Source organism: Neofelis nebulosa, chromosome 1 (assembly GCF_028018385.1).
Source record: "Neofelis nebulosa isolate mNeoNeb1 chromosome 1, mNeoNeb1.pri, whole genome shotgun sequence".
NCBI classification, from domain to species: domain Eukaryota; kingdom Metazoa; phylum Chordata; class Mammalia; order Carnivora; family Felidae; genus Neofelis; species Neofelis nebulosa.
In genome coordinates this window covers 27,316,218-27,335,578 of record NC_080782.1, presented here as the reverse complement: position 1 = coordinate 27,335,578, position 19,361 = coordinate 27,316,218, and the positions used below count along the sequence as shown (strand labels likewise).

The following is a 19,361-nucleotide window of genomic DNA, read 5'->3' as shown; positions in this document are numbered from 1 at the left end:
AGATACCTAGTGAGAAGACAGCTGGGTTTGTAAAAGGCTCTTAGTGATGTTTGTTGGATGGTACGAACTGGAGAGGTGCTAAGTCATAGAGTATCACTCCATCATCATGAATAGAAAACCAATCTAATATCATGGACAATTCTTAGAACCATCAACATGGAGTCAATGATGATGAACTGCCTTGGTCAAAGCTCTTTTATGTTCAAGGAACAGAAGTCTACCCAAACCACATTAAGAAAGGAGGGGAAGGAGGTATAGAAAACCTCATGGTTGTTCAAGAAGAACTTCATGAGAAGTACAACTGCAACCAGAAATGAACCAGATGCCAAGGCTTGAGGTTTCTGTCCCCCTAGATTGCATGGTCAGGCAATATAACACAGTGGATGAGGGCTCAGGCTGTGGATTAAGGCAGATGAGGGTTTAAATCTTGGCTCTCCCGCTATCAGTTGGGCACTTTAGGCAGATGTCCTACTTTCCTGTGCCTTTAGAATGTGATTTCATCTAGGCTGCTCACTTGGCATGCTTTCTGCCATTGCTTTGAGAAGCCACTTCCATGCATTCTTTAAGAACATTCTCCAAGACAATTCTTCCATGAATTCTTTCCAATCAGTCTTATTTCCACTGTTCTCGCCCTTCTTTAAACTCTCGTGGTATTTACAGTCAGGGATACATAATTGCTCTTAAATTTTATCTCATTTATTATATAGATGATATTTTTTTTCTCCTCAGCAAGATTATAAGCTTCTAGGAGACACAGGGCATCGGTTGCCCTTTTTTTGTACTCTCTTCTTCCTGAAAATGATGTTGAGCACATGGTATTGTATAAATACTTGTTGATTATTATTCACAATAATCCAGAAATGCTGTCATTTACTGAGCTCTTACCCTGTGTTAGCTACTCTACTAAATAAGTGCATTATCTCACTCAGTGTTCCCATCATGTGAGTTAAGAACTATCATGCTCATTTCACACACACACACACACACACACACACACACACACACACACACAAAAGCTAAGGTAACTTGTTCAAGATAATCTAACTAAAATACAAAGTAAAGCAGAATTCAAACCCCAGGCTATTTAACCCCATTATGCTGCACTGCAATAGCAGACACAATACCTAATCTCAGATGCAGTGAGGTGGAGATAAGAAGGCATACGTAGACTGTCTGGAACTTTCTTAAAGGACAGAGATTTCCTCCTCTTCTATGACAGCAGCTTTTTTTATATTTCTTCCTCCGTTTTTGAGTAAATAATTGATCCTGATGGGAAGGTTGTTATTGCTCGTAAGTGTATTGCAAAAGAAATAAAAGATTGAGAAGGATTTTTTTTTTAATTTTTTAATGTTTCTATTTATTTTTGAGAGAGAGAAAGAGAGTTAATAGGAGAGGAACCTGCTTAGAGAATCCTAAGCAGGTTCTGCACTGTCAGTGTAGAGCCTGATGCGGGGCTTGAACCCACAGATCGTGAGATGATGACCTGGGCTGAAATCGAGTTGGACACTTAACCAACTGAGCCACCCAGGCACTATTCTAAAATAAGATTAACTTATTCATTCATTGAATGTTTAAGAGGCTTCTGTACTCAAAGTATGACTTAGAGACCATACATGACATAGAACTTGGATTGGATCATTAGTGAGCTATGTTTTAGAATGATAAGTGCTGGAAGTAGATAGTAGGTTCAATCAAGTGTCACTGAAAAGGAGAAATAGACTACTTCTGGCAGAAATCCAAGAAGAATTCATGATGGAGACATAGCATTATTCGGTCCTGAAAGCATAGGTAGCATGTAGACATTCAGAGACTTACCAGAGGGGAAGTCTATCCAGAGGCACAGAAAAGAAACATAAAATAAGTCAGCCTGCCTCACTGGAACAGTATGCAAATGAAGGGGAGGGTGCGAAGTAATTGTTAGGGTGAATTAAGTCAGGATCATGAGGGCCTTGAGTACTAAGCTGAAGAGGCTGGACTTGATTCTGTGGTCATTGGGTGCCGTGAAAAGGGTTGAAACAAGAAACTAAAATAATTACATTAATCTGAAAATTTACCAGATGTGTGTATACAGTAGATTGAGTGAAGGAAAAGATGGGTGGAGGGGAGACAGGAATAGAGTTAAGGATTAGATTAGTTTGGTGACTGTGGACACGAAGAGAAGGAAGCAAGTACAAAGACATGGCTGATGATTGGGCGGCTGATGGACAGTGGGGTCAAAGGAAGGCAAAGGATGGAGGCTTCTGAAATCTGACCACTTGAAACTTGCTAAGTAGGAAGTAGGGAAGGAGCAGATTTTGGAAGGAATATGATATATCCCTTCTCAGTATATATTTTGAGTTTTGAAGGCCAGGAGGATATATAAGTGAAAAAGATACACACAGTATTTCAAATTAGGCAACTATAGACCTGGGACTCAATGGTCATGGGCAACAACAACAACCAAAAAATGTGTGAAATTGGAAGAATTGACGTAAAAGGTGAGTTGTAAGGGTAGAACAGGACATGGTTTGGCAAAGAACAGCCATCACCAGATGCCAGGGGATGTTTAAGGAAAAATGCTAGCCTTTAAGGAAACTAAAAAAACCATTTGTCTGTTTCATTCATAGACCAAAGTTTGGAGGGAAGTACTGCACCGGAGAAAGAAAACGCTATCGCTTGTGCAACGTCCACCCCTGTCGCCCAGATGCACCAACATTTCGGCAGATGCAGTGCAGTGAGTTTGACACCGTTCCCTACAAGAATGAATTCTACCACTGGTTTCCAGTTTTTAATCCAGGTAAGGAGCTATGACAATATATTCCAGATCTAGGGCCGCAGCCACCACAAGGGAGACCACAGAATGTCTGGGATGCCCTGCAAAGTTCAATAAAGAGAGAATTGTACCGTGAGGAGTTTTATACTTCTGAAAATGGAAACACGACCTGCTTAGGTTGATCAGCAAATGTTGAAAGCTGAATATATCCAACTCTGTGCTGAGCTCTGGGGGAGATAAAAGAGAAGCTTATCAAACATGGTGGCTCCCTTCAAAACATGGTGCAGCTAAGCAATCAATGAAAGTACTTGATTACTGATGAAAGTGCTCATTGATGAGAGTGTGAACTGACTATAATTTTGGCAGAAATTCAGAAAAGGTCATTGTAAGTTTGGACTAATTTCAGGGAAGACTTCTAAGGAAGTGTTGAGGACTCTTAAGCATGAGAAGTCTTACTACTGGAAGAAGAAAAAGGGAAGACACTTAAAATAGAGTCAATAATTCCATTTGACAGGAGAAAAGCACAAGGAAAAACAGGATGATAAGAATGCCTTCATCAGAAATAAGTGAGAGCCAGCTCTGGGCCAGAAATAAACTTTTTTTTTTTTTTTTAAAGTACAGGACAATATAAGAAGGGTACAAAATAAAATGAAGTAATTAAAGGATACTCATCAGGGCATGGTGACGTAACTGAACTGCAGAATGGGACAACAACTTTGGCAATGCTACCCCTGTATCAGCACCAGTTACCCCTTCTCTCCTGAAAATGAAGAAGAATCATTAACCATTAGCTATAGATTGGCATCAAAAAATATCTGTGCAGTGTGTTATTATTCAAGTAGAGAATGAAAGAGAAAAGATTTTCCTGAGCTAAGGAGATTTGAGTCAGGGAGTAAAAAATAACTAACCAAAAAATTTTTCATGATTTTTTAAATTTTATTTTTTTCAATATATGAAGTTTATTGTCAAATTGGTTTCCATACAACACCCAGTGCTCATCCCAAAATTTCATGATTTTTTTAAGTTTCTGAAAACACAAGAGGAATCATAGATGTCAGCCAGTGAATGAAAATTACATATGTGGACTGTTAAAAAAATGATATAGTCAATTGCTTTTGAAGGAAAGACTCAGTGGTGCTTTGCCCGTATTGGGTCCCCAAACTACCCTGAAGGCTTTTGGTTGTCACGAGCAATGTCTTCTCCTTGCCCCCACATTGTTGAGCATCATTCATTGCTCTAGGGGGATGAGTCATTTGGTTACTAGTGTAATTCAGCTTCCTGTTCCTGGCATTTGAATCCAGCCAAACTCATGTGTGTACTCATGTACACACACACACACACACACACACACACATATACACATACACACACACACACACACACACACACAAGAAACTAATGATGAAAGATACTTCCAATTAGTACCATCTATATTTATATTTTTGGCATTCTCTATTATGTTGGAACTATTTAGGACAGTAGTATTATAGACCCCAAATGAGCAACCTTCCAGAACTAAGATAGCATAACTATCCCAGGGTTGTGACAGGGTCCGCTCCCTGCCTGATGCAGGGTGGGGATTGTGTGTGCTGAACTCTGACAGTTTGAGTAGCTGGGCTTAGAATAAAAATATTTGGTTTGGCTTGGCTTTTCATTTATTTAAAAAGCGTTTGTCGTATGCCTCCATATTACGTAGCAGAGCAATGGGTACTAAATAAATGAATCATGAAAGCAGACATAAATTTCACTCACTTTGTTGTGGTTAGTTTGCATCTGTCAGTGATGTTGAGGCTGATATGAGGGAATTAAGCTGAGTGTCAACACTATATACCTGGGTTATCAGCCTCTGTCTCCATCCTGGTGGTTTTCTTGAAGGCTCCTGTACCATTATTTAAGCATAATGACTTAGCTGCTCACCTGAGTAGCTACTACCTTGATCAACACACTGATTTACTTCCCTTATTAAACTCTAACCTACAGAGTTTTTATTTGTTTAGTTGATGGGCACCCCTAATAGAGAGAAGTATACTTGGATGTTCACGTCAACAGCTAGGTATGGAGCATTTATTCCAGGCCAGGCATTGAGCACTTACCCCTCCCAGCCTTACCATTAGAAGTTACCATTGGATAAAGTAAATACACAGCAGAGTATTCAGCCCACACAGTGGGTGATGTTAACTGTCTTGGTAAGTGACCTTCAGGAGATGCACTAACTAGCCAATGACAGAAGAGTCATAGATTTAAACATTTGGAATAATCGAAGAAACTCCATCAAATCTTGTAGTTTTCATACTCTGCTGCTTGGAATCCCAGGGCTTCCCAAAATGCTTGATTCTACTTTCATTTTTCAAAAAAAAATGTTAAACTGGCATTTAAAAGTGCCATAGAGCAATGCTTACACTCAAAATTATTATATATTAAGTTTTAACATATGAAAGGCCACCAATGCTCTAAGTTACACAGTCAAATTAATTTGGCTTTCTGTACACCTTAAAAGTCTCTCATGAACATAATTTAATTGAAAAATATCCTGGGATTGTAGGTTGAGTTTCTTTAACCTGTTCTCATTTGCAATTGTTTGTCTGTATGAGTCAAGATTTTTAAATACTGTGCAACCAAAAAACTCACAGAAAATAATTAGATGCTGCAGCCAGTGTAAGTCTGTAACTGCCATCCATAAGCTTGATTTCAAAATTTTCTGTTTATCTTAATAATTTCTTTAGATCCCACTGACTTATTTTTAAACACTATATATACTTGAACTTACAACATTTATGCTTAATAAAATCCTGACTTTATCTGCTTTATTTGAAGATCTTGTTTGGGAAAAGAAAATTAATTCTTCTGCTTAAAAGATTTGAAAACTGCTAATCTAGATCAACTTCCTTTCCAATATAGACATTCTCTTAACCAACACTCCTGAGAAAAAAAAAAATTATCCAAACTCCATTTGATCACTTTCATGTAGGCACCGGTGTGAAGAGCTGCCACGATCAACTGCATTTTCTGAGCCAGTATTTATATCAGCATGAGACTCTATATTGTCTCACTTATCCCCTCCCCATCCTTACAGATAAAGAAGCTTAGTCTCAGAGGAGACAATGACTTATTTAAGGTTACAGGACTTTATATAATGGAGCTGGAATTGAAGCATAAGTCTAAGAGGCTGATAGGATGGATAGATAGATAGATAGATAGATAGATAGATAGATAGATAGATAGATGATAGATAGATGATAGATGATAGATAGATAGATAGATGATAGATGTTAAATAGATAGATAGACCTAAACTAATCTGTATAGATTTCCAGGGACTTCATTGGCCTATGTTAATAGAAATGTGTTTATATCCTGCATCTTCTATTAGGAAATGACCAGAGCTTGATCTTGATGTCATCACTTTCCTGGAATCTCCCTCTCTTTTTAGGTCTTCAGTTTTCTCAGACTACCTAATTTAGCCCAAATTCATTTAGGCTCATTTTTCAGTTGTTGCTTCTAGATATTTAAGCCTTATTAATGCTTGAAGCCAGTGAGGTTCCCAGCAAATGTGGAGGGTCTGACGTGAAGTTGAGCCACATCTGCTCCTCGTGGAATAGAATCCTTCAGGAATACCTTTCAGGAGTTGCTGTAGTTAGGATTCCCTCGGAAGCAGACTCTGAGACAGGAGTAGCATACAGGAGGTTCAGCAGCTGTGGAAGAAGAGGGGGAAGAGGGAAGGAAGAGGGAGTGTGCAGGGGGAGCCGAGCTACAGTGCAGGCTCAGCAGAGGCCTTATCCTACCCCGCAGGGTGCTCTGCGGCTGCAACAGGCTTTCTGGGTTGCCAGGTTGAAGTGGGAGAGCCAAACCTTTATGCCCCACAGGGACTGGTCCCGGCATGTGGTCCACCCTGGGAAGGAGTGAGTGTCCTTGGTAAGGAAGCTCCCAGGGCTAGTGCTGGCAGTGCTCCCAGGAGCTGGAGGGATGAGTCCCAGCACCTGGGGGGCCTGGGTGATGTGCACAGAGCTTATTACAGGAATACTTGGGATTTTGAGAGAAACAATCTTTAAAGAGAATATAAGTGTGGGGAGCAACTGGGAGATCGTTTAGCCAGAAGCCCCTGTTTTGACTAGTTAAGGATTCCTATGGCTTCAAGAGAGGAAATGATGGACTAATAAGGATGATGTTTGCAGACATCTCAAAGCCAATCACAACCCTCTTCACCCTCACTTTCCTCTACAGTAGAAGAGGGAAAACGGAAAGACTCAGGAACCCATATGCCCAGGAAAACCAATCCTGACCAAAGAGATAAAGATGGAGCCCCCACTTGGGTAAGGCTTCTGGGAGGGCTTTTAATAGGCACTGACCCCGCTGGCCCTCACCCCCTTACCTTTCTGCCATGCACCCTTCCCCCTCCTGCTGTCTGGGGGTACAGCAGATCACGCTGCAGCCAGAAAGCTGATGCCCCTGCTGAGATGGCTGAGCAGGAAGACTGGAAGGAGGAGAGATTTATACTCCTAATGATGAAGTTTTGGGGTGATGGTGGGGTCCAGAGCCGGTGGCCAAGAAGGAATTCTTGAAGACGTCTTTGGTGCGAAAAGGTGATTTTATTAAAGCACTGGGACAGGACCTGTGGGCAGGAAGAGCTGCACTGGGGTTGTGACGGGTAACTCATTATAGACCCTCAGGTTGGAAGGGGGTCAAGAATAGAGTAAGACTCTAAGGTATTTTGGAAGCAAGGTTTCCAGGACTTTGAGGGGCCAGTTGTTGCTAGGGAAATACCACTTATTACTGTTTAATAAAACCTCAGTCATGAGACCCTTCAGATGTATATGGCGGGGGGCGCGTCCTAAGCTTGGAGTATGATTGTCAGCATATATCTTGAAGCAGTTGAGATAAAGGAAGTAGACTTACAGGATCCTCGAGGTTGGGATAATGTTAAGCTAAGATTCTCTTTTGCCCCCAGCAAAGTGTCATCATCAAGGTAGCTGAGCTCCTAGAGGGAAGTCACTCTGCTGGTCTCAAAGACTTGTCAATGGGCTGTAGGCAGTAAGGAAATTTAATTTTTCATTTGTCTTAGTTTCCCACATCACCATGACACGCACTTAAACCCCTTCCCTTTGCTCTTGGGCAGCCAGGAGTGTCCGAGGAATATCACACATATTCCACCTGGGAAGGGGGGTGTGTGCCAGCCTGTATTTTGCCCTGAGCTTCCCAAGCTCACTCATCACTGCCTCTGAATTTCATGTCACATGGGAGAAATAAACTCCTGTCTATTTAAGACAAGGAAGCAACATTTTTCTGCTATTTGCGATGAAACGAATTCCTAACTGACAATGAGAACGGCTTATATTAAATTTATGTCAGTGTTTGCTCTGTGCCAGGCACTTCACTCAGTATGGTATGTGCATTTTCCTAATTTTATCTCCATAAGAAAATCCTGTGAGGAAATTTAAGGTTTTGACCCAATTTTTACGGACATGCTAGTAGATGTAGAGAATTGACTTGCCCAAACTCAGACTATACAGTAGAGCCAGGAGGAGTTAGCCCAGGCCCGACTCCGCAGCCTAAATATTAACCAGTAAAACAGAGACTGCGATTAGCCTGTGTCCTTAACAACAATGCATTGGGTTTTGAATTTTACCGAGGATGATGTTTCTATTTTAAAAAACAGATGATTTCATGGCCCAGGAATTCTGGTTGGGGGTAGATGAGCCCCCAAAATTATTTGCATTATGATGAATGCTAGGTTTGTTCAACTAATCTGTCTTGAATCTTTGAAAACCAATTTTTTCTCAACATTTAAGCATTATCACAAAATTACTGTATTTCTCAAATAAATTAAATTGCAATTCCAAATGTATCATCACAATTCTTAAACATCATAATCGAAAGATAACATAACACAAAAATTTATAGTAAATAGAAAGTCTAAGATATCAGTGAAATAGGTTTAGTTATTTTAATTTTTTAAAGTTTATTTATTTATTTTGAGAGAGAGAGAGAGGGAGAGAGAGAAAGCAACAATGGGGGAGGAGCAGAGAGAGGGAGAGAGAGAATCCCAAGCAGGCTCTACACTGTCAGTGTAGAGTCCAACGTGGGGCTCGAACTCACAAACTGTGAGATTATGACCTGAGCCAAAACCAAGATCAGACATTCAACCAACTGAGCCACAGAGGCACCCCCTAGGTTTAATTTATTAAAAAAAAATAGCTCTGTTCTTGGTTTTTATACCTCCATGGTTATTGTAGAATTTATTAATTTTAATACCTTCTTACGTTTAATTAATATATACTTTGATATATTTGGGGATTGTAATATTACCCTATCAGAAGGTAAAAGACTATACAAGTTTAGACTAGCGAAAGTTACAGAGTCCTGGTAATTATTTGAGTTTCGGTTGAGCTTTTGGTCAGGACTTTTCATATATTTTTGTTATTTCCTCCAAGCTGATCTAAAGGCTCAGCTCAGCTGATTAAACTGAGTTTCTGTCTTAAGTTAAATATTACTTGTTACAACAATAAAACATTTTAAGTTATGCCTTTTGCTTCAGGTTTGGTATTTCTTAAAATCTGGAAAGAAACAGCAGGTGTGTGTATAACATGCATCTTCTGCTGGTATAACACACTTCATAGTCTCATCAGACCTTACTTAGAAAACACAAGTTCAAATATAAAATTAAAAGCTTTAAGACAGTGACACAGATCATTCGACCACGTGTGAAGCCCTGGCCAACTGCATGGGGTTCATACCCATGGGGCCCTGCCTGCAAATGGACTTTAGAAACTGGACTTTTTTAAATGGTGAGACTCCAGTAGCAATCTACTTACGAACGTGAAATGCGTCAAAAGTTTTCCTTGACCTAAGAAATATTTTTTATCCTTCGTACCAAGTTTTATCTTTCACTTCTAATGACCACTCTTTAACATCATTATCCAAAAATGTTGAGCCATCCTGTTTCACCAGAATTGAAAATGCAACCTTTGATTCAGTAAGTTCATTCAGCTACCTAAGCTTCCTTTGAAAGGATTAATCAGTGTGAGGGTGAGAGTTCACCAGTAAATGAGTCTGAGAGGTTTCACTTAGCTGAATTATAAATAGATTTGAAAGCTCTTGAAAGGTAGAGAAAAAAAAAAATCTATGATCCAGACAAAGGGATGTGTCAGGACAGATGAATAAATATGAGACAGTGAAAATATTCTGTGGATGTTACAGAATCATTGAGGCTGATGTCTGGGACAGACTCCTGAGACTCATGATGACCATTGAGAACTAAGAGTGTCTATTGCTACCCCTGTCTCCTTCTGCAGAGCCCTATCATAGATCACCTAATGACATGCCCAGAGTGCCATGAAAAACAAAGGCCAGCGGAGAAGACAGGGAAGTGGGGTTCAGTCTTCTAAAATGCTGAAATAGCCTTGAACCTTCAATTCCCAAGGCTGCTTTCAAGTACAGGGCTCTTTCAGGCCTTAGGCACCCCTATAGGTCATAGGTGTGCAAGTTTGGGGAGTCGGGACAGGTGGGTCTGTAAGCTATTATTGTTGTTGCCCAAAGATTATTTATTATATTATTCCTAAGACACCAGAGACCACTGTGCTTAGATTCAGGAGAAATTTGTGTTTCTTACATGAAGTATACATCAGCTAGCCTGTCTAGCCTTGAAGGACATAGTAATCCCATACTGCACAAGCAAAATGAAGTCTGGAAATGAGGGCCTCTCTCCATGGAGATGTGTTATTATCACAGAAGAAAAGAGACCTTTCCAGTGTTGCTGTCTGAGAGCCAAGACATTATTTTTGAAAGGAACGTATGCTTCTTTAAAAAAAATGCAAGTGTGCATAATAGAATGAAATAAAAATAAATTCTCATCCCATCATGCTTAACTTACTCCTTAGAGGCAACCATTGTTAACAGCTGATTTTAGTTTGCACACAAATGAAATCATACTTTGCTAATTCTGCGGCTTTCTTTATTCATTAGCAGAACGTCATGGCATTACAGCTTACCTCCTTTCTCATAGTACTGCACAGTGAGTCTGTGAATATGCTAAACAACATTATGTAAATACAACTAAATTGATTTGTCCTTTTCTTTCTGGATAAAACTTTCATTATTTCAATGAATATCCTTGACTTTAAGTTTATTTATTTATTTATTTATTTAGAGAGAGCACAAGCAGGGGAGGGGCAGAGAGCGAGGGAAAGAGAATTCCAAGTAGGCTCTCTACTGTCAGTGTGGAGCCAGATGCAGGGATCAAACTTGTGAACTGCGACATCGTGACTTGAGCCAAAGTCAGACGCTTGACCACCTGAGCTACCCAGGTGCCCCAGCATCCTTGACTTCTATCACTAAGGTCAAGGTTCATTTTTATGACTGAGTTGATTATCTGTCAGGATTGAGATGATCTCTTTGCCACTTGGTCCAAAATTTTCTCCCTAACAGTGCTGACCTTTATAATGTTTGTTAATTAGTAAACATGGGTTAAGAGCCTTTTCTAGGTATAATGTCCTGCTAGTATTCACTAGGAAAGGTTAATGATAATAACTGCCACATTTAAATAACCACTCAATGCCAAATACCTCATTGGAGATTTTAATATTCTCTGCCAATCCCCTCTGTGCAGACTAGAGACCAAGAAGGACTTGGGCAAGATGTGAGAGTTAGGGCTGAGAACTGAATCCCTGTGGATCTAGCTGCTAGCTGGCCAGCAGTAGCTGGTCAATGCACAAATGACTGAAGTGCCCTTGAGGGTATGGCAGTTTGGTTGAGGAGCTTGTAAAATTCATAGTCTTGGAAGTGTAGAGCTGTGAGGACCTCAGTAGTTATTGTATGAGTGGAACATCTTGGAACCATGTCCACAGTGGCAGTAAAGGGAGATCATGGAGCCACTTACTGACCTAGCAGGATCTAGAATTTTTTATGCTATAGCAACAAGACAGAAAGTGTTTAGAATATAGTGAAACAAAGTGTGAATTTAGTGCAGCATTGATTAGAAGTGGCATAACAGAATAATCTAAGGAGAAGAGGCTATTTCAGGAAAGATTTGTCTGTGTGGGAATGAGAGTTGAATCAGCATTACAAAATATGTGTCTTTTGGCTGCTATCATGCTAGATAGCAGAGCGTGGTGGGGCAGCTGCAAGGATCTTTAGAATTTATCAAGTTCATGATAAGGAGGTGAAAACAACAATAATAACTGCCATTTGTTAAGCACTTACTGTATATCAAGCACCATGCTGAGCGCTCAACATACAATCTCCATCTTAGCCCTCACAGTTACATTGCAAGGTAGATATTATCACCCCCATTTTTTCAGATGAAGAAACGGAGTCACAGAAGGCTTAAGTAACTTTCTCAAGGAAATATTGGACTTTCATGAGCTAAAACTTTTACATATACTCTCTGTAGAAATAAATGGCTCCAGAGTCTGATGATTCTCACTATATTTAAGCCCTGTGAGAAGATATTAAAATGGAGCCCCATTGGAATTCTACCAAGTTGGCACCTCAGATATGATCTGTAGATAAATGCATTGCCTAATAACATGAAGAGTGGATTCTTTAGAGAGCTTATCAAAGACATTTGTCTTTTGTTCAAGAAAATTCTGTGTCTGTAGGTTAGAGGTTAGTAAAGTGGGCTCTAAGCTAAACCACCAGGGTTAGCTCTGCCACTCAAGCTGTGAGGTCTTGGGAAACTTAATCTTTCTATGCCTCATCTATGAAATGGTGACAATAAAAGAACTAACACCATAGGGTGATTGTGATTGTTAAAATGAGATAGATAACCACTATGAAGAACAACCAGATCTGGGAAATAGTGTGCAAGTGATATATTGGCTATTATTGTATTAAGCAAAATTCCTCTTACCTCACTATATAAATAAGAGTAGTGAAAGTCCCTAGTAGTGTTTTCCTCTGGGGAAGGAGTCAAATAGCACAAGCCCAGGGGGAGTAAAATGAAGGCAAATATTGGAACTTTAGCGTTCTGGAATTCATTGCAACATCTGCCACTGGATGGAGATGTACTTGCTAGGAGGACCCATTTATGCAACTCCTGGCAGTGAGTGCCTTCTTAAATTTTGTGCCGTAGGCCCCTCTCTGGTCCCAGGCCTTCCCTGCAGGCTGAAACAGGTAACTCCTATAGAAAAGCTCCAGAACTCTTCAGGGCTGCTTTCTATTTTTGCTTTATGTGTCCAAGTACAAAATCTCAAATCCAAATTCTAAAGCTCAAATCAAAGTCTTATTTAAAAGTGTTTCCCGGCCTGCATCCTTCTACTTAACTTGTCAAGTACTTAATAGCCCTGTGTTTCACGAAATGATTCCCTCGACTCAGCACACCTGGATGGATGTTTCTGTCTCTAGGAGGGCAGAGCTGTGCCCAGAAGGCTCCCTGTAAGTACTGCTGGCTCAGTTCAGGCAGTGACAGAGCTAATCACACTGCCAGGAATGAAGTTTACAATAATCCCATGTCTTACCTGGTCCCAGGAGTTTTCTGGCCCTTTTCCATTGGCACTTTGTGCTGTGATCTCTCCAACTCATTTGGACTTTGTTCATTTTCTCAGACCACCTATCCACTGCTCGTTGTATAAAATGAGTTAGTTGTTCTTTATCTACTTTTACCCTTTTCCTTTAAGCTTTAAACAGATGCTTTTGACCTTTGTCTAAAGTTTGCCCAGGGTTTCAGTGTTTGAGTTTCTGCTCTTAGTTATACTTTTATTTCTTTACCAAATGGATCATTGCATCCTCAAGAAGCCATGCCTAGGGTTGAGCACTCTGGCTTTGCATTTGCCGCCCATCCAACATGGGTTTGGTCCATGGCCTGTGGGTGGTCTCATTGAGCCCTAAGCTGGTCTTACCATGAGGAAATTCAAGGATTTCCCCCAATAAACAGCTCCAAAAGGGGTTACCCCCTAGAAAGACCTTTCTGAAAAAGAAATTCTCAAGTTTTCATTTGAAAAAAAAAAGAAACAAGATGTAATATTCAAAAGAAAATTACTATTTGAATTCTTCTTATACATGTATTACCTATTAAAAATCTTAAGGCAATTTATATTTTAAAAGTTATCTATCTTTCTGATAACTGTAGTTACCTGTGTATAGGTACATATTTTATTAAGTAAATCTTTAGAACCATTCCTGTGCTGGAAATCACCCTATCCGCATTCACAAGGGAGTAGAAAATTCAACCCTAGAATGCGTTCATTGCAGGACCCAGCATGATGAGATAGACCGTTATGGTAAACCATTATAGGCTTCAGCTTCAGCATAAAAAAAAAAATCAGACTTTCTGTTTCTCCGTGTCTGTAAATCTGTGTCCAAGGACTTCTCGGATTTGAGGAGAATAAAGAAAGATATTTGTTGGGGGTGGGGTCATGATTGTGGCAGTGGTGTTAAGTAGGGAGTTGGCCCACTAGGAGGGGACTCCCTCTTCCCTAGAAGTCCACTTACTTTGCAGCAAGTAGTGGGCAGGTGTCAATGCTTGTCTGGAGTCGTACAGCACTGGTTGCTAATATTTCTCTTCTAGGTTAACCTCAGAAGCGCTGCATCTTATTTTTACAAGCCCAGTTCAGTGTTGGATTGAAAAAGATCTCATCATTTGTAATGAAGGGTTACAATCTTCCCAATTTAATTTGTTGTAAAACCCTTTAACTGGATAAAGAAAAAAGCCTACATTTCAGCATGCATCACAGAAAGGTGAAAGATGGGAATTTCCAGATGAACAACACTTGGGGGCATTGTATGTACAAAAGAATCCTGCAGGAAGGGTGCTGAGCTAAAAATGCTAACTTGCAAGGATTTGTTTCTTTTTCACTCCAGCACATCCTTGTGAGCTCTACTGCCGACCCATAGATGGCCAGTTTTCCGAGAAAATGCTGGATGCTGTCATTGATGGTACCCCTTGCTTTGAAGGCGGCAACAGCAGAAATGTCTGTATTAATGGCATATGTAAGGTATTGGGTATGTTTCCTTCATCTACAACTTTATAAAATCATGATTTTTATTAACTTAGGAAGTCAGATGTTCTAAGCTTTTGCTTTCATGATAATTGCATGTGGTCTGGCTTTTATATATGGTCTATGAGATAAGACTTGTTCATCAGGGTCAACAATTTGAAATTGAAAACTTTCCCTCCTGCTGTGGTCTTTCTTACTTGACTTGTTGATGTGCTCTGTGATATTATTTTAGGCATAGAGTAAGGCCAAACCGAAGAAGAACCAAATTCAAGGAAGAATTATTAGGAAAGGCAACCCTGATTATTTGAGTGGTATTAAATTATTCATTTGGTGGTGCTTGGGTGGCTCAGTCAGTTAAGCGGCTGACTTTGATCCAGGTCATGATCTCGAGGTTCATGGGTTTGAACCCCTCATCAGGCTCTGTGCTGACAGCTCAGAGCCTGGAGCCTGCTTCAGATTCTGTCTCCCTCTCTCTCTCCCCCTCCCCTGCTTGTACTCGCTCTCTCTCTCTCTCTCTCTCTCAGAAACAAACATCAAAAAAATTTTTTTTTAATTATTCATTGGTTACTTGCCAGCAGAGTACTTAAACTTGAGAAAAAAGCTGAAATTAACAATGGTTTGTATAGTGGTTTGCACAAAGTGTTTTCACATTGATTGCCAACATGGTCTTCTCAGGAAGAGAAATGGCATGACAGGTAGTTTTAAGCCAAGTTTTCTGATTTCTGTTTAACTTTTCCACACTGACTCCATTTTCAACTCCACCTTTTTTTTTTAATTATTATTTTTTTAACGTTTATTTATTTTTGAGACAGAGAGAGACAGAGCATGAACGGGGGAGGGGCAGAGAGAGAGGGAGACACAGAATGGGAAGCAGGCTCCAGGCTCTGAGCCATCAGCCCAGAGCCCGACGCGGGGCTCGAACTCACAGACCACGAGATCGTGACCTGAGCTGAAGTCGGCCGCTTAACCGACTGAGCCACCCAGGCGCCCCACAACTCCACCTTTTTATAAATTACTGAGACCTGATTCGTCAATGCTTTTATCTGTGCAACCATTGAAGAATTCCTTTCCAGTGCTTGCGGTCTGGTTTGCAAAGAACTGATGAACAAGTTTTGTGATCCAACACCCAGGCATAAATCTCAGTTTAAAGAAAAGGTGTTTTTAATCAGTGAAAGAAAAGTTATAAAGTTCTAATTAACTGTTCGTAAAGCATAATGCTTAGTTCTCAGGCTCTAGAATATGAACTTAATACCATTGTTTACCAGCCATATAACTCTATACATTTTGCTGAGACTCAGTTTCTTTTTCTTAAAATTGGGATGTTAATGTGTCCTCCTCATTGGTGTCAAGAAGAATAAAGCCATATATTTTAAGCCCCTAACAGAGCCCCTGACACACAATAAACTCTTAATGCCTTTTATTTGTTTTTGCCAATGTTTATCATAATTTTTTTCCCCACTGGACTGAGTTGCTGCCATGGAAAGCCCTTGCCCATGAATGTTCAGGACCCTGGGAAGATACATTTATTACCTTCAATTTGCCTATTGACTTATTCCAGTAGGGACCAAAGCATAAGAGGCAACGTGATGATTCCCGGGAATGAATGAGCTGAAAGCAAGTCACAGTCATACTCTACATTAGAAGGAGCTCACGTGAAATCCTTCTTCACACTCATTAGGAATTATCACTGTAGCTACAAAGAGCCAAAAGTAATCAATATGTATTTGGGTTAGATCTATTCTCCATGGTGGGGAAAGGTTTGTCTAGCTAATTCGGGCCAAAACAGCCCCATCACAGTCCAAAGCAGTGGTTCTCAGGCTTGGCTGCCTATTAGAATCATCTGAAGACCCTTTAAAAACTAGTGATGTCTGGACTCTATCTCAAACCTATTGATTCAGAACCTCTGGGATTCGGGGCCTGGGCATTGACATTTTAAAAACTTCCCAGGTAATTGCCACATGGAGCTAGGGCTGAGAACTTTAATCACCAAGAATGAATGTGATACTAAAATTATCTGTTAGACCTAAACATGTTTGCAAGCAGAGAGACAATATCTTTAGCAGAGCATGGGAAACACAGGTGTTTTGAACAAAACATAAGGGGTCTTGGGTGCCTCTCTTGACACCAGTTAAATCAACTTAATAGAATAAGCTGGAGTCTCTCAGCTTGACTTACTCTTTTTGGAAATCAGGGCTTTTTAGAAGCTATAATTACCCACTTTCTCTCTTTACCACACTGAACAAGTTTTTAAGCTGAAAGATTATGTCAAATCAAATTTACCTTAATAGCCTAAAAACAATTTACCTTCCAAGGATCCAGGTTGTGGTTATTTTCAGCTCTGTTAGTCTTCTTATTTAATTAGTACAGTTTTTTCAAAGGGAATTGAACATATATTGAAATAAAAAGATACACCATCAGAAAAAAATATAAGCAGGGTCTAATAATCTATCTTCTTTGTGAATATGAAAATGTTTGCTTATATTCATATATTCGGCTAGTTATATTTTGCAGTTATAATATTTGCCAGCATTTTGGCCTGTTAGATTTGCAGATTCTCTTGTTAAGGGAATTAGTCTTGATCAGGACTGAGTTTGTTCTAGGAGTAACTATCTATGCCTCTTCCCCATTGTTTTTAAAGTTTTTATTAATTTGTTTTGAGAGAGAGATTGAGAGCATGAGCGGGGAAGGAGCAGAGAAAGGGAGAGAGAATCCCAAGCAGGCTCCCTGCTATCAGCACAGAGCCTGAACCAGGGCTCAATCCCATGAACTGTGAGCTTATGACCTGAGCCAAAATCAAGAGTGGCACTCTTAACCAACTGAACCACCTGGGCACCCCAGCCCCTTCCCCATTTTTAAAAAGCTTACAGTAAACTTTTCAACTTGTTTATCAAAGATATGAATTTAAACTTAGACCTTTCAGGGTATCTCCTGTCTTTAATCACAGGCATGACAGGGAATAAGCTTTTAAATGTACGGGCAGATGGTCCCATGCTTGCCCCCAGCTTGCCTGGCTGTGCAGCTTCACCTACTATCTTAGGGCAGTCTGCTAGTCTTCAGTTCTCACCCGTTTCTCCTGGGAACCAGTTCTTGAACTTCAGTTTCTTCTCTCTCCTCTCTCCCAGTCAGTATAGCTCTTGGTTAACTTCCTTCCTAAGCAGCCCAGGTCTCCTGATCTATCACATCAGAAGTCCTGAGACTTCTCCTCTTAGGTTTTCATCACCTTTCACCCTGGACCTTGGATCTGTTCAACCCTGCTTTGCTCTTATGATCAGACTACTGCACACTTCTTTTTGTTAAGTTTATTTATTTATTTTGAGAGAGAGTGGGAGAGAACGTGGTAGGGGGTCAGAGAGAGAAGGAAAGAAAATCCCAAGTGTGGAGCCCTCAAACTCATGAACCACGAGATCATGATCTGAGCTGAAATCAAGAGTCGGACATTTAACCGACTGAACCACCCAAGAGCCCTCAGACTACTGAACACTTCTTAAAATAAACATTCAACTTTGTGACTTTGTGCCCTTAAAGTCAGTGGTCTTCAATCCCAACTGAGTCTTCCACCTTACCTGACAGTCTTTCTACCTCTCTCATTTCTCTCAGTAACTGTCCTGAACTTTCTTTGCTCTCTCTTAAGGCCATTTTGGCCATTTCAGCAATTTGCTGAACATCCTCATATCAGTTTCTCCGGGCCAGATCTCCCTCCAGAATGCCAGATCCTAACCCTCAAAAATTATGATGAGGACAGCATTATTGCTACTGTCCCTTTTATCAAATGCCAGTATCGTTTACCTGTTCTTTTCAGTTAAGCCTAAATCTGCCCTGTCATTACACTTAAAGTTTCACAGGCTGGGAATGAGTCTCATCTTAGAACCAGACACACTTTCAATCTCTACCTTTGCCACAGGGCTGTAGAAAGCAGTGATGACATTCCAGGTGGATTAGGTAATTGAAATTGGTATTTCAGTTCTCAGTCACTTGAGAATTTACAAAGTAAAACAGTGTTAACCGTAAGCAAAATATGAGAATTGCTAAGAATACATATTATTTATTCACTAATAGGGCTGGAGGTGTGGGTGGAAGACTGGAACCTGATTTCTCTAAATAATATCCAAGATAGTACGCTCCTCAGCCCAAACGATGGGGTTAAGAATTGATGATATGCTTCTGCACAGAAAGGACATAATAATCAGAATAAAAAAGGCAACCTATAGGGGCGTCTGGGTGGCTCAGTGGGTTAAATGTCCAACTTTGGCTCAGGTCATGATCTCATGGCTTGTGAGTCTGAGCCCCGTGTCGGGCTCTGTGCTGACAGCTCAGAGCCTGGAGCCTGTTTCGGATTCAGTGTCTCCCTCTTTTTCTGGCCCTCTCCCTCTCCCACTCTGCCTATCTCTCTTTAAAAAATAAATACACATTAAAAAAAGGCAACCTACAGAATGGAAGAAAATATTTGCAAACCATACATATAATAAGGGGTTAATATCTAAAATGTGTAAGAAATTCCTACAACCCAATAGCAGAAAATCAAATACACCAATTTAAGAAATGAGTGAAGGACTTGAATAGATATTTCTACAGAGAAGATATATAAATGGCCAACAGGTATATGAAAAGGTGCTCAACATCATTAAACATCAGATAAATACAAATCAAACCCACAATAAGATATCACCTCACACTTGTTAG

General features: G+C 40.2%; 1 protein-coding gene across 1 annotated transcript in view; it reads left to right on the top strand.

Moving 5' to 3' along the window:
- Nucleotides 1–19,361, top strand: part of ADAMTS12 (ADAM metallopeptidase with thrombospondin type 1 motif 12) — a 344,768-nt gene that overhangs the window by 246,411 nt on the left and 78,996 nt on the right. Inside the window, exons 12-13 of the mRNA XM_058716861.1 lie at nucleotides 2,607–2,776; nucleotides 14,545–14,678. Coding sequence (XP_058572844.1) covers nucleotides 2,607–2,776; nucleotides 14,545–14,678 — 304 coding nt within the window. The remainder of the gene's footprint in view (nucleotides 1–2,606; nucleotides 2,777–14,544; nucleotides 14,679–19,361) is intronic.